Genomic DNA, 13,519 nt, shown 5'->3' with positions numbered 1-13,519 from the left:
TATGTCCCCATGTCCCCTGTAGGGCACTGGTATGGCCGGGTGTTGGGTCGAGGGTCCTCAGGAGGCCTGTCATTTAAAGTGGGAGCCGTTCCACTTTTGCGCGCCTTGGCTCTCGTCTGCTCCTCAAGTGTGCCAGGTTCACCCCTACCCCAGGTGTAGACAGGATCAAAGCAGAGGAGATCGGTTACCCCGAGCTCTGAGGAGATGCAACTGTGACCCAAAGACTGACTTGGAAGAAGCAGCTTCCCGGCCTGCAGCTCTGCCATCACACACCCCCGCCCCCCAGGAGAACGGAGAGGTGTACGCCCCCACAGCACCACTGTGGGACATCACGTTCCCTGTTGAACCTGCCTGGTCAGCATCAGACCCCATCGTGCCCCCACCATTCTCTCATCTGCATCCTTGCTGGCACCCATTTTGCCAAGTCAAGTGCTGGGTTCCGAGCCCTGTCCTCCCCCCAGCACAGCCGCGGGCTGAGCCTCAGTCTCCTCGTCGGTAAAATAGGCATGAGCCAGCAAGATGGCGCCTCTCAGCCTGGGATAGATGCCTGGTAAGCACTGAGAGATAAGCTGCCGTCAACATCCTGGTCGTCATCCTCATTATCAGCATCACTATTTGTCTTGCACCCCAAGAGGAAAACTCACTCCTCTCTTCACATCTTGTCTCTTTATGGGGCACAAGTCCTATAAATAGCTCTCGGCACTGAGCTGGAAGTATTTGCCCCAACAGGCCCCAATTTTGTCCCCATTGCTCCCAACCAGGTCAGGCTGGGGTCCTTGAACTCCTCAGTCCCTCCTGAGACCCAGCCTTTTCCTCAGAGAGTCACTAGGACTTCGATGCGGTGGCACGCAGGGAAGTGGCTCTTCCACTTTTGTCCCCTTGTACCGGGAAAGAGGACACCTTGACTTTTTTTTTTTTTTTAAGATTTATTTATTTATTTATTTGACAGAGACACAGCGAGAGAGGGAACACAAGCAGGGGGAGTGGGAGAGGGAGAAGCAGGCTTCCCACCGAGCAGGGAACCCGATGTGGGGCTCGATCCCAAGACCCTGGGATCATGACCTGAGCCGAAGGCAGACGCTTAACCAACTGAGCCACCCAGGCGCTCCTTTTTTTTTTTTTTTTAATAACATCTTTATTGAGATGTAATCTGCACATGGAACAATCCACCCACCAAAGTGCAATTAAGTGGTCTTCAGTGTATTCTCAGAGTTGCACGGCTGTCACCATGGTCCATTCTAGAACGTTTTCATCACCCCATCCCCACAAGCAGTCTCTCCCCATGCCCCCCGCCCAGCCCCCCTGCAACCATTAGTCCTCTTTCTGTCTCTGCATTCGCCTGTCCTGGACATTTCATGTAAATGAAATCATACACCGTGTGGCCTTTTGTATGGGGCCTCTTCCGCTCTGCATGATTCTCTAGATCCATCACGTTATAGCATGTGTCCTTTTTATGGCTGAGTAATATTCCATCGTGTGCATGGACCACCATCTGTGGTGGCCATTCGGTTATTTCCACCTTCTGGACGCCTGAGCTGTCTCTTCCTCCAGCATGCCAGGTGTATTCCTACCCCAAGCCTTTGCCCTTGCTGTTCCCTCTTGTGCAAGCCTTTTCCACGTGGGGACTTGTGCGGTAACCATGTCCCCATGGACTGCGGGCTCCAGCGGGCAGGGACAGTGCTCATCTTGTCTGCCCCGTCCCCAGCATCTAGCATGGTGCCCGCAGTTGGGGCTCAGCCAATGTTTGTGGAGTGAATGGATTCATGAACAGAACGAAAGCCTTGTAGGACGACAGGATGGTTGAAAACACATAAAGCTCAGCATTGGCACAGCCTGACTGCCCCACCCCTTGTACAGGGCTGAGAAGGCACTGTGGTCCCTACCACACGAGCCACCCCACGTGGGGCCATGAAAGTCCTCCTTGCCAGCTGAGGCCCCCAGTGAAAAGCCCAGAGCTGACACCAGAGCAGGAGGGGCCCTGGAGTCCCAGCCCCCCTGCATCCCCCTGCTGGTCCTTTTCCGGAAGTTCCTCTGGGGGCCACCTGTCCGCTCACAGTTTTGAGGACTGTGGTCACCGAGGGGTGGGGGATGATTCTGTTGTGACATTCTCAGGGGAGGACTTCAGTTTGTGTAAGACCACATCCCCCAAGCGGGTCAGGGTTATCAGGGTGGAGCCCTCTGTGGTGGGGCCTCAGGGGGCCGGGCCGGAAGTGGTCTCATTTGCATGCAGTGCAGTCTCCAGAAACACCCCATGTTTCTGGAGACTGCACTGCATGCAAATGAGACCAGGCTTTCTAAGGGACCAGGGTCTCCTGGGCTGGTGCGAGCCCCTCCCCAACAGCGTTGCTCCTTATCATCGGGGCTGGTAGCTGACTCACTGGGCTGTGGAGGGCACGGAGGTGATGCAAGTGGCCCAAGGTGGCCCAGCCTGTGCAGTATGGAGCCCCAGCTTCTGTCTCCCCAGCCAGGCACAAAGGCATCAGATTAAGTCACAGTGAAGAGTCCTGATTTTACCCTTGACTGAGCCCCACACCGCGTGCTTGAAGGTTGTTCCTGTCGTCATCACGTGATTAAGGAGGGCTGTTATGCCCACTTCTCAGTTAAGGAAACCGAGGCCCAGAGAGGTTGAGCGAGTCACCCAAGGCTACCCGGTGGGGTGCGTAAGAAGCCAGGTTCCACGTGTCTCCTGCTTGGGCCTTATGGACCCGAAGACTCCAGACCAGGCCACCCCCACGGCCCTTGAGCCTGCAGTGGGGGCTATCTGGACTGGCTGGCCCCGGGTGATAGGCCCCGGAGGGGAGGCCCCCAGCTCGGCCACCAGGGTCTGGGCTATTTCTGCCTGAAAGGGGAGAAGGAAGTGGTTTTGCCCCTGGGCTGGGGCGGGAGGTGCAGCCAGCACACATCCGGGGCTGCCTGGTCCGTTAGACTTGTACAAGTGCCTACGGTGGGTATCGGGCTCCCCAGAATGTTCTGGGTTTTTTTTTAAATCTGAAGAAAAAAATGAATACAATAATAACGAATATATAATAATCCAGCCCAGACTATAACGGTCTAGATGCCAACAGAATCGTAAAATATCATTTTAAGTGTGATTTTTTTTTTTTTTTTTTTGGTGTGTTTTGTTTTGTTACAGAGGAAGTCATAATGTGGCCGTGTGCGCATAATGAGGCCCCAGCCTGTCCAGGCTTGACCCTGCCTCAGGGCCTTTGCCCGTGCTCTTCCCTCCACCTATAGCCCTCTCTTTTTGCACCCCACAATCAACTTACCTCCTACCTGCCCCCAAGTGCCTCTTGCTCTGGATCAGCTAAGCCCCCTCTGAGGGTTCTTGCAACTCCAGACCCTCCTTCCTGACAGGCTGTCTGCTTTGAAACATTAATCATTTCTTACTCTTCATTGCTTGCTAGATTATAGATGCCGGGAGGGTGGGGCTTGCACCTCTTGGGGTCCCCTCTCTGTCCCCTAGGATCTGGCACACAGTAGGTGCTCAATAAAGGCTTATCATGGGTGAAGCAAGGGTTTCCCTCCACCCGCAGCTCAGCAGCTTTGTTGGACAGAGGGCAACCAGAGTTGTCCCAGTCCCGCCCCTGGGGCTCACCTGCTTAAGGAAACAGGAACAGCCTGGGGGCAGCAGCCCCACCCCGCTGACTGACGTGTGACCCTGAATCGAAACCAAGGCTCCTGCGGGCTCTGAGGACAGCAAGAGGGAGAGCCTCAGCTGCCCAGGGATCTCTCAGGTACGTGCCGGGTGGGAATCCCTCACCAGCCCCATACCCACTTCTGTGCCTGCCCCATGCTGGGTGAGGCCGGGGCCCCAGGAGCCTCAGCTCCACCCCAGATTTCTAGAAGAAGGAGCATGGGAGCCAGTCTGGGCCAGAAGGAGGGGCAGGGTGGTAGAGACCAGAAAAGCAGGAGGAATTTTCAGTGGGAGCTGACCATTGAAAAATGGAGCTGGGGCTGGGAGAAGGGCGTTCCTGGCAGGGAAACAGCATGGGCCAAGGTGTGGAGGGAAAGAGAGCTTGGTCAGTTTGGGGTAGAGCAAGGATGTCCTTAGGGCTGGAGTACCGGGCACAAGGAGATGGGGGAGGCCCCAATGTCAGGGTCAGGAAGCTGAAACTTAGTATGGATTCATTCATCCCTGGATAGTCATTCATCAGCAGACACCCCTGCACCCTCATCTGTGCCTGCCCAACATCAGGTAGTGCTGGGACCCAGAAAAATCCAAAAGGACCTAGCCCTGGGCCGGGTCTCTAGGAGCCCTTGATGTGGGGGCGACGGAGCTTTGTGCATCCGGGCCTATTGATAGTAAATGCCTGGGGGCAGTCGCCCAGGCCCGTGAGCTTCCCACAGACATCTCCCCTTGCCAAACCAATGTGACAACAGAACCGATCCCTGCGGTTCTTAGGGTTGCAAGCTGCCCATCAGCCATAACCATCTGGAAACTTCGAAGAGAAAAAATCTGTTACTTACCAGCCCTGACATGTACACAGCCAGGGGGCACACAACCAGGTTGCTGAGAGAGACACAGGCAGCGCACATGGCCCCGGGGTTCTGCTTTTATTGGGGTTGAGGGTGGGGGGCTAGGGTTTTGGGGGCTCACTCCTTATTGGTGAATATAAACTCTAAGAGCAGGAATTTAAAGCATGGGAAGAGAGAAAAAGAAAGGAAAAAGAAAAGAAAGAAGGGGGGAAAAAGTGATCCAAATGGCCAGTTATCTAAATCAACCAGGATGTCTAAAACAAAAGAGCCTCATGGCGGGGATGTGGGGTGGGGGTGGGGGGTGGACGGCGGGAGCATCCTGGCTCTTTATCTTGTCATGTGGCTTGCAGTGTGTTTATTCGCGATAGACTTCATTGAGTTAAAGCAGATGACTTGGCAGTCAAAGAAAGCTTAAGTCAGGCACTTGAATTACAGAAAGAAAAGCCAACTGTCAGGACTCACACTGCACACGGACACTTGAGCTCCACGAGGCAAGGCTAGGCAAAACTTAGGCAGGAACAGAGGGGAAGATGGGAGACAGAGAAGGCGGCCAAGGCTTTGTCTAGGTGAAGAGAAAGGAAAGCTGCCTGGAGGAGGGGATATTTTTGCTGGGTCTTGAAGGATAAATAGGAGTTCTCCCAGGTAGAAAAAAGAACAAACCTATATATATTACCCCAGGCTAGGACACTACTGGGTTCATGAATATTTATTATATACCCAGACTGTATAGTTCTGAACCAACTGTACTTTCCCAGGTAAATATCGTCATATCCCCAAACTACAGATGAAACTGAAGGCACAGAGATATTAAGTGACTTACCCAAGGTCACACAGCAGCTAAGTGGGGGAGCTGGGGCTGGAACCCAGGCTATCTGGCTCTGATTCCAGGCTCTTGATTGCTTTGTCACCCTGCTTTATTAAATATTTCTTAATAGATCTCTTTAATTTTACTCATCCTAGAATGCCTTTGGGCCTCTCCCCGGAGGGCGTGCTCAACATCTGTCTTCTGGCAGAAGGAAGTTAGTATTGACCGGGTTAGTCAATATGTTCCCACCCTCTGGAAACAGCCCAGTAACAATGACCTTCTGCAATAGTGAAACATTAGATAGGGTCAGTGTTGGGGGTGGGCCAGGTTTGGGACAGAACGAAGGGTCACCGTGAAGGGTCATGAGCAGACCACCCAGCAGGGCATGACCCTGTTGCTGGTTTTGTGTTGATTTGATACTCTTTTATAAATCAGGACTATTATTTTTCTTCAGCTCCTTGTCATTGGCTCACAAAGTCCAGTGTTATCCTGAGCTTAAAACTGTCGAAACTCATGTGAATTAATGTTTTTGCACCTGACACATTACAGGTGTGCCTCCGGGGGCCATCAGACATGACAATGTTGGGAACAAAGGGAATTACTTGGGGCCACATCTCTTTATGGTTTCTTCACTTACCATTTTGCCATGTCCACTTCCCTCCTGGGACATTGATATTTATTTAAATAAAGTCAGTTCTTTTTTTTTTTAGAAAGTATTTGAGAGAGAGAGAACTAGCAGGAGGGGAAGAGGGAAAGGGAGAGAGACTCTCTAGCAGACTCCACGCTGAGCACGGAGCCCAATGCAGAGCTTAATCTCAGGACCCTGAAATCGCACCCTGAGCCAAAACCAAGAGTCGGACGCTTAATCGACTGCGCCACCCAGACACCCCTCAATAAAGTCAGTTTTTAAGCTTAAATGCATATATTTATAAAGGGAGCTTTCTTTCCTTTTTTTTTTTTTAAGATTTTATTTATTTATTTGACAGAGAGAGACACAGCGAGAGAGGAAACAAGCAGGGGGGAGTGGGAGAGGGAGAAGCAGGCTTCCGGCAGAGCAGGGAGCCCGATGCGGGGCTCGATCCCAGGACCCTGGGATCATGACCTGAGCCGAAGGCAGACGCTTAACGACTGAGCCACCCAGGCTCCCCTAAAGGGAGCTTTCTAACACTTGTAGTAATGCTATAATAAGAATAGAAGGACAAGGAAAAATTCTTGGGGGATTTTTGGAAGGAGCCGATGAATGAATGCATAGGAGGTGCTCCAGAAACACAAACCAGGTTCAAGCCCGTTGCTCTGGCCAGTTTGGAGGACTTAACCAAGGAGGAGGCACCATGAGCTGTAAGAACAGAGCAAAGTACAGGAGGTGGACCAGGCTTGACCCTCTCTCTCCTCCCTCTTACTGCCAGGTAACCGCTCCCCAGGAAGCCATGACAGAAGTGGGAAAGCTGCCCCCACCATTGCCCCCACGACTGGACTGGTTCGTGCAGACGCAGGTGCTTCAGCTGGCCCAAGAAGGGGTCCCCGCATGGTTCCACGGTGCCATCTCGAGAGAGTAAGGACACACACACCTTCCACCCTGCCCTTCACCCTCTTTCCTTGTCTGCCCCCACCTTGGGCAGATTTTCTGCAGAATGCTGGGCTCGGCTTGGTGAAAAGACCTCTGAAGTCCCGGGCAGGAGGGGACTCAGTGTGTGACCAGGGCCAGTTACTTCCCATCCCTGGACCTCAGCTCTCTCTGTACTAGTGACCACCAGACCAGCACTGCCAGGGACCCATCCCCCAAGGCCAGGTATCCGTAATCAATGACGGCAGGATGCAGCCTCTGAATCCTTCTTAACACAGTGTCCCAAACAGCTGCTCTCATTCCATCAGGGACATGACCTACGTGCACTTTCTACATTGGACTGAGTTCTGAGGACATGAACAAACTCACCTCATTAGTCACCTCCTTCGTCCAAAATGAACGAAGAGAAGAACGTCTATGGCCACCGTTAGCATGTAGGGACATTGAGAGAACGTTGTGAAAGCCACAGAGAGGGCTAATTGGCCACTTTCTCTGAGTTCTGGGGTGGGGGGCGCCCCTAAGAACATACTGTGAGCCACATGTTGCCATTTTAAAGTTTTTAGTAGCTATATTAAAAGAAGTAAAAAGAAACAGGTGGAATTAATTTTAATCCTATCTTTTCTTCAACCCAGTATATCCAGGATATTATCGCTTCAACATGAGTACTAAAAGCTCATCCATGAGACAGTATACGTTCCTTTATTTTGTAGTAAGTCTTGAAAATCTGGTATCCTACGCCAAAAGCACATCTTAATTCGGACCAGTCACATTTTAAGTGCTCAGTAGCTACACGTAGTCAGTGGCCTCTGGAGTAGACAGCTCGGGTCTCAAGTCTCCCCATCTTGTCCTATAGAAGGCCACCTTCCTCTCTGTGAACCCACGATAACAATAGTAATGATGATAGTGAATACTAGTAATAATTTGGCGAGCAGTTACCAGGTATATGGGTATTTCAGGCATCGGGAAGGCAGGCAGGGGCTGTGGGGGATAGGAGAAAGTCTGTCCTGGGGTCAAGGTCATCAGAGGCCTTCTGCCACTGATGGGAACACCCCTGTGCCTGAACATCCCAAGGTCTGAAACAACAACAAAGGGTTTTAGGTTTGTTCAGTCCTGGGATGACGGGTGAACCAGGAGTCTGACCAGTATGCTGGGCAGCTGGATCGCAGCCATCTCCCTCCTGTGTGTGTCCTTCCAGGGACGCCGAGAATTTGCTGGAGTTACAGCCACTGGGATCCTTTCTCATTAGAGTGAGTCACAGCCACGTGGGCTACACACTGTCCTACAAGTAAGGCCCGGGCTAGGGGCCAGGGAAGGGGCAGCAGGGCTCCAGGGCTTCCTGGGAGGGGGCAAGGGATGCTTCATACCACAACTGCTCAGAGAGCAACTGGTGTAAAGTTCTGGCCAAAGCTGGCTGCAGTGAGCAGCTGCAGGTCCGGCTGTAACCAGCAGATGGGGGCTTGGTGGTAACAGCCTGTGTGTCTGAGAACAGGGGCTGCTGGGAGCCCAAGAGTGGCTACTTCCCTCCCCTAACCCCCTCCCGCTCCCCGCCCCCATCCCCTTCAGCCATCTACTTGGCAACTTTCTGACTCCACCTGGAGGCACATATTAGGGAAACTCAGGGCAGTCCAGCTCCTTAAGGCCTCAAAACCTGATCTGGTATCTCACAGGATTCAGCAACACAGAGTACTTTTCAAAAGCATTCCAGGCCAAAGGAATAAAAAAAGTCCAATGACTCCACTGCAGAGTTCCCACCATGGGAAAAGCTTAAACCCTGAGTCACACAGTCAAAAAGGCTTGGGGCTGCCATTTATATGCTGTGTGACCTTGGACAAGTTACTCAACCTATCTGTGCCTCCCCCCAAGTCCTCATCTCTAATAATAGGAATGCTAAAATTAATTCAGAGTCTTGTGAAAATTAAATAAGAGATAGTAAGCACATGGTGGGCCATTAATACATGCATCCATTCATTAACAGAGCATTTATTGAGGGCCCGCTGTGTGCCTGGCGCACAGACTTAGCCTGGGGCCTGAGTCACATTTTCACTATCATCACTTCTATTGATCATTTGACCCTAGCCAGGCACCGAACTAAGCTTTTATCTGCAGTAGCTTATTCCATTTTCATGAGAAATCCCGAGGCCAGCCTTAGTTGCCCCACGTTACAGACAGGGAAACTGAGGCACAGTGTGGTTAGTGGCCTACCAGTGTCACATGGCAAAAACATGCAGAAGGCTACTGGGAACCTGAACAGTAGGGCTGCAGCCTCCTAGCCCCAGCAGTGTTGCCACAGAGCCCAAAGCTGCTGCCGCCACTTCATGGTGAAGCTCTTGGATGACGGGAGCCTCGTGATCCCCGGAGAGGAGAAGGCCCACGCCTCGCTGGACGCCCTGGTCACCTTCCACCAGCAGCAGCCTATGCGGCCACACAGGGACCTGCTGACTCAGCCCTGTGGGCAGGTGAGGGTGGGACCCCGGTGGGCCATAGTCACCCTCGCGGGGGCTAAGCCCCCTGACTCATTTTGTTCCCACGCTCCCCATTCAACCTCTTGTGATTCTGTCACTCTCATGATCCCTGCCCTCCCTCCCACTGCCCCACCCCTCCTGGTCTTGGTTCCCTGCCTCACCCCAGCCCCCCAGGCTAATTTGTTACAAGGGTTCATTTGGGGGAGTATAACCTTGGCTGATGTATAAGAATAGTGTATCTCCTTATAAGGCTCATGGGGGGGGGGGAGCAGCGGGTGAAGGAGGTGGGGGGGTGGTCCTAGCCCTCAGAAGCTACTGTGGGAGGGGCATGCTTCCATACAAGGTTTGTGGGCAAGGCAGTTCCTGAGCCCCACTTTCTAGGGTTTGTCTGGGACCCTGGGACCACCCCATCTCCCTCCTTGGGGTTGAGCTGCAGGTTCCCTCTGCCCCACAGAAGGATCCAGCGAACTTGGATTATGAGGATCTCTTCCTTTACTCCAATGCATTGACGGAGGAAGTTGCCAGCCCCGCCCATGTCCCCAGGGAACATCAGAATCCTTCCTCCTGTCCCAGGGCTGCACCCGAGGAGGTATGTGACAGAAAGCTGGCACCTCCAACACAGGGGAAGGGCAGGAGCGGAGGTGGCCAGCAGCTGCCAGAGGAGACTTTCTAGAGTGAAAATTAGATCCTATAGCTCCAAGTACAAAACCTTCCAGTGATTTTTTCAAGACACTGCAATTAAAATCCCAACTGTCACCTCGGCTACTCCTCGTGCTCATCACCAGTCCAGCTCCAGCCCCTCTGCTATCCTTTCTGTTGTTCAGATACATCAAGCTAGGCTCAGGACCTTTGCATGTGCTGCTCCCTCCCTCAGGACTTTTGCACATGTTGGTGCCACTCACCTCAGGGCCTTTGCACGTGCTGTGTGTGCTCTGCCCCCGGATTTCCTATGCCTGGCTTCTTTCTTCAATTCTTCAAGTGTCTCCCTCCCCAGACTCCAGACTGAAAGTCGTCCCCTCTGCATTCTCTATCACCTCACCCTGTTTATTCACTGCAGAGCACTCCTTACAATTTAAAAGTCTTTTTGTGGGTTAAAAGTTTATTTGTGGGTTTTCACGTTTCCTGTCTGCCTCCCCTATCAGACTGTGAGCTCTGGGAGGTATTCACAATTTAAATAGTCTTTTTGTGGGTTAAAAGTTTATTTGTGGGTTTTCACGTTTCCTGTCTGCCTCCCCTATCAGACTGTGAGCTCTGGGAGGCCTGAGAATCTGTCTGGCTTGTTCCCCCTATCTTGTTCATCTGTCTGCCTCTCCTCCCCTCAGAGAAGACCTGGCACAGAGAAAGTGCTCAACGAATGAATCTGTGGAGTAGATGAGTGAATAAATTAATGAATCCCACCTTCTCAGGGCTGATTGGACCTTCAGGAATCCCTAGGCTCAGTGTCCTCCATGCCCCTCACATGGCAGGGAAGTTCTGAGAATAGTGGAAATGAAACAGGCTGGTAGGATGAACATCAGTGGGTGTGGGGCTAAGCGGTGAAGGGAACAGGGAAGACCTGGAGGAGGTGGCATGGACCTGGGACACATAGGATAAGGTGGAGTCAGTCACACACAGAGATGCAGGGAGGGTATTTCAGGCAGAGAAAAGAGCACATGCAAAGGTCCTGAGGCTCAGTGTATTTGGAAAACAAAAGAACAACAAAAGCCAGTGTGTGGATGGAGTGGGGTGAGTCAGAGGGAGGTCGTTGGGAGGTGAGGGGCCAGGATCAGCAGGAGCCAATCATGCAGGGCCTTGGGGCAGGGTGAGGAGCTGGCGTTCTATTCCAGGTGTGCAGGGGGAGTCACCATGAGAGAGCCCGTGGCTGCCAGCTGCAGGAGGGGCTGCCTGGCAACAGTGGTAGAGGTGACAGGAAAGAGGCAGGGAGTCCAAGTGGGAGGGACCAGAAAAGGATCTCTGGGGGTGGAGCAAGAAGAGGATATTTGAGACATTTTAGAAGGGAGCCTGCTGATGGCTTGGAGGTGGGGGTGAGGGGAAGCAAGGTGTCGTCACGGTTTGAGTCCCTGGGCCCTCCATTATTAGGGAGGTGATCCCAGGATGTGCCACTAAGGGAGCGGGGAAGTGGGATGGGAGAGGGCAGCCCACGAAGGGTGTGTTAGGGAGCAGGTTCCCCTGTGGGCAACCGGGGCTTGGTATCCCTCGGGAAGGCTGGGACTCTGCATGGGACATGGACTTCTGTTATCCCACCTCAGCGTTGAGGAGTTGGGGTATTGATCCTCCATCTTCCATTAGGCCTTGGTCAAGTGCTGTTTCTGGGAGATTTTAAATCTCTGGCACTTCTGGCCTGCTGTGGGGCCAGAGAAGGACCCCGGGCAGAGTCCCCACTGCTGGCATTTGGGAGCGGAGCTGGGGGTACTGAGCGCTCAGGGCAAAGGGATATGGATGGGGCATTGTCGGCATCTGCCCCAAATGTCACCTGAACAACCAAGTAATCAGGGCCCGAGGACCACATCTGGCCTGTTTCTGTATGGCCCACAAGCTAAGCATGGCTTTTATGTTTTTGAGTGGTTGAAAAAAATAAAAAGTAATATTTCATGACCCGTGAAAATCAGATGAAAGTCGGATTTCCACGTCCATAAAGTTTTACTGGAACTCAGGCACACTCACTCATTGATGTAAGATCTCTGTTGTTTTACAGCAGAGACTATATGACCAACAAACCTGAAAAGATTTGCTCTCTGGCACTTTACGAAAAGAGTTTGCCAATCCCTGGGGGAGATAGTGAAGCTGTTCATGGGGATGGGGAGGGGGCATGGGATCAGGTTTGGGGGCTCACCTGGGGTCCTTCTCACCCCCCAGATGTCTGAGTGGGACCCATGTCCCAACCTCCAGGGCAGATTCCGAGCTTTGGTGGGTGGGACGGCCCCAGGTCTCACCTGCTCTCGGTTTCAGACCTCAGCCAGGCCGGTCCTGCTCCATCACCCAAGGGGAAGGAAGCCACCAGCAGAGATGGACAGAGCTTCTACGGAGGAAGCCACTTCCTCCTGCCCCCCAAAAGCTCCTCTTGAGAAGGCTTGCCGGAAACTCTGGAGGAACCTCAAGACGCTCCCCCAGACGGGCAAGAGGGTCCAGCAGCAGCTGACATCCCACTTGCCTTCTACGAACTTGTCATCGCTCTGGAGTGCTGGGCCACCAGCAGCGACACACAGCTCGGGGGCCAGGCCAGGTGACGCACACTGGGAAGATAATGTCGACACAGACCGCTCTGTGGTCACGTCCCTTGCAAGCCCCTCGCAGCCCCAGGATCTGAGAGACCCCTCCAGGAAGGTCTCAAGATTGGCCAGCTGGAGCGAGGCGACCCCGAGGGTCAAGGGTTGGCACCAAGCAGTAGTGAGGACCCTGTCCCCAAAAGTGTCCAAACCAGAGAAAAAGGACTTGGCAGAACCCCAGAAGGACCGGCTCCCAGAGGAGTACCGCCCACCGCCACCCTTCGCCCCTGGGTACTGTTAAAGAGCTTTGCCCTGGCTCTGGGGGCTGCTCACACTGGACCCCTTACTGTCTACCCACCAGTCCTCAGGAACCTGAGAAATGTAATAAAGACATTGCTTGGGTCTAGTCCTGCAATTGCCGATCGTGTGACCTGGTTATTTGAATAATAATTATCAGTTACAGCAAGGGTCTAGGGCACGTACTGTGCCAGGCCCCCTGCCAAAGCCTCCAAGTTCACTATTTCTGTTACACCTCTGAGCAGGCCCAGCAGACAGGCTCATACTGCACACTTTAAAGAAGAGACTAAGGGTCAGAGAGGAGGACAGGCATGGCCAAGGTCACCCAGCTAGAGGGTGTGAGTGCCAGGATCTGAAACCCGGTCAGTTGGAGCTCTTTGGCCACATCCTGTGCACCTGGCTCAAGTCTAAGTAACATCCTTGCCTATGAACAGAGCTGTTCACACCTTCGTCCTGGGGTTCTCCTACAAATGAGGGAGGTGAGACTTGGAGAGGGCTTGGCACACAGTACACACTGCCGACACCAACTTCAGAAGCGTGGGAGCCCCTTTAAAGGAGAGAGGCAGCCCAGGGTCATGGTTACCAGTGGGTTCTGGGGGAAATCCCAGGTCGCATGGCCGTGGGACCTCTAGCGAGTCACTAGACCTCTCCGGGCTTGTTTTCTCACCTGGCAAGTGGGAAGAAGAGCAGCTCATCTTTCTCAGGATGA

At 53.0% G+C, this 13,519-nt stretch overlaps 1 protein-coding gene across 1 annotated transcript; it reads left to right on the top strand.

Annotated features, from left to right (window-relative positions):
- Nucleotides 1-3,136: 3,136 nt before the first annotated feature.
- On the top strand, nucleotides 3,137-12,928 carry HSH2D (hematopoietic SH2 domain containing). The gene is made up of 6 exons (XM_036095342.2): nucleotides 3,137-3,734; nucleotides 6,688-6,833; nucleotides 8,041-8,130; nucleotides 9,136-9,301; nucleotides 9,762-9,896; nucleotides 12,257-12,928. Exons 2-6 carry the CDS (start codon nucleotides 6,709-6,711, stop codon nucleotides 12,812-12,814), a joined length of 1,074 nt encoding a protein of 357 aa, XP_035951235.1. The 5' UTR covers nucleotides 3,137-3,734; nucleotides 6,688-6,708; the 3' UTR covers nucleotides 12,815-12,928.
- The last annotated feature ends 591 nt before the right edge of the window (nucleotides 12,929-13,519 follow it).

This window comes from Halichoerus grypus, chromosome 1 (genome assembly GCF_964656455.1).
Source record: "Halichoerus grypus chromosome 1, mHalGry1.hap1.1, whole genome shotgun sequence".
Taxonomy (NCBI): domain Eukaryota; kingdom Metazoa; phylum Chordata; class Mammalia; order Carnivora; family Phocidae; genus Halichoerus; species Halichoerus grypus.
The sequence above is the reverse complement of the archived record's forward strand: the minus strand, read 5'-3'. Positions and strand labels throughout refer to the sequence as shown.

Excerpts from the sequence above, each read along its gene's own strand:
- HSH2D (XM_036095342.2), top strand. The coding sequence starts at position 6,709 with ATGACAGAAGTGGGAAAGCTGCCCCCACCATTGCCCCCACGACTGGAC. Across the intron at positions 6,834-8,040 it reads CACGGTGCCATCTCGAGAGA|GGACGCCGAGAATTTGCTGG; the intron begins GTAAGGACACAC and ends GTGTCCTTCCAG. Across the intron at positions 8,131-9,135 it reads GGCTACACACTGTCCTACAA|AGCCCAAAGCTGCTGCCGCC; the intron begins GTAAGGCCCGGG and ends GTGTTGCCACAG.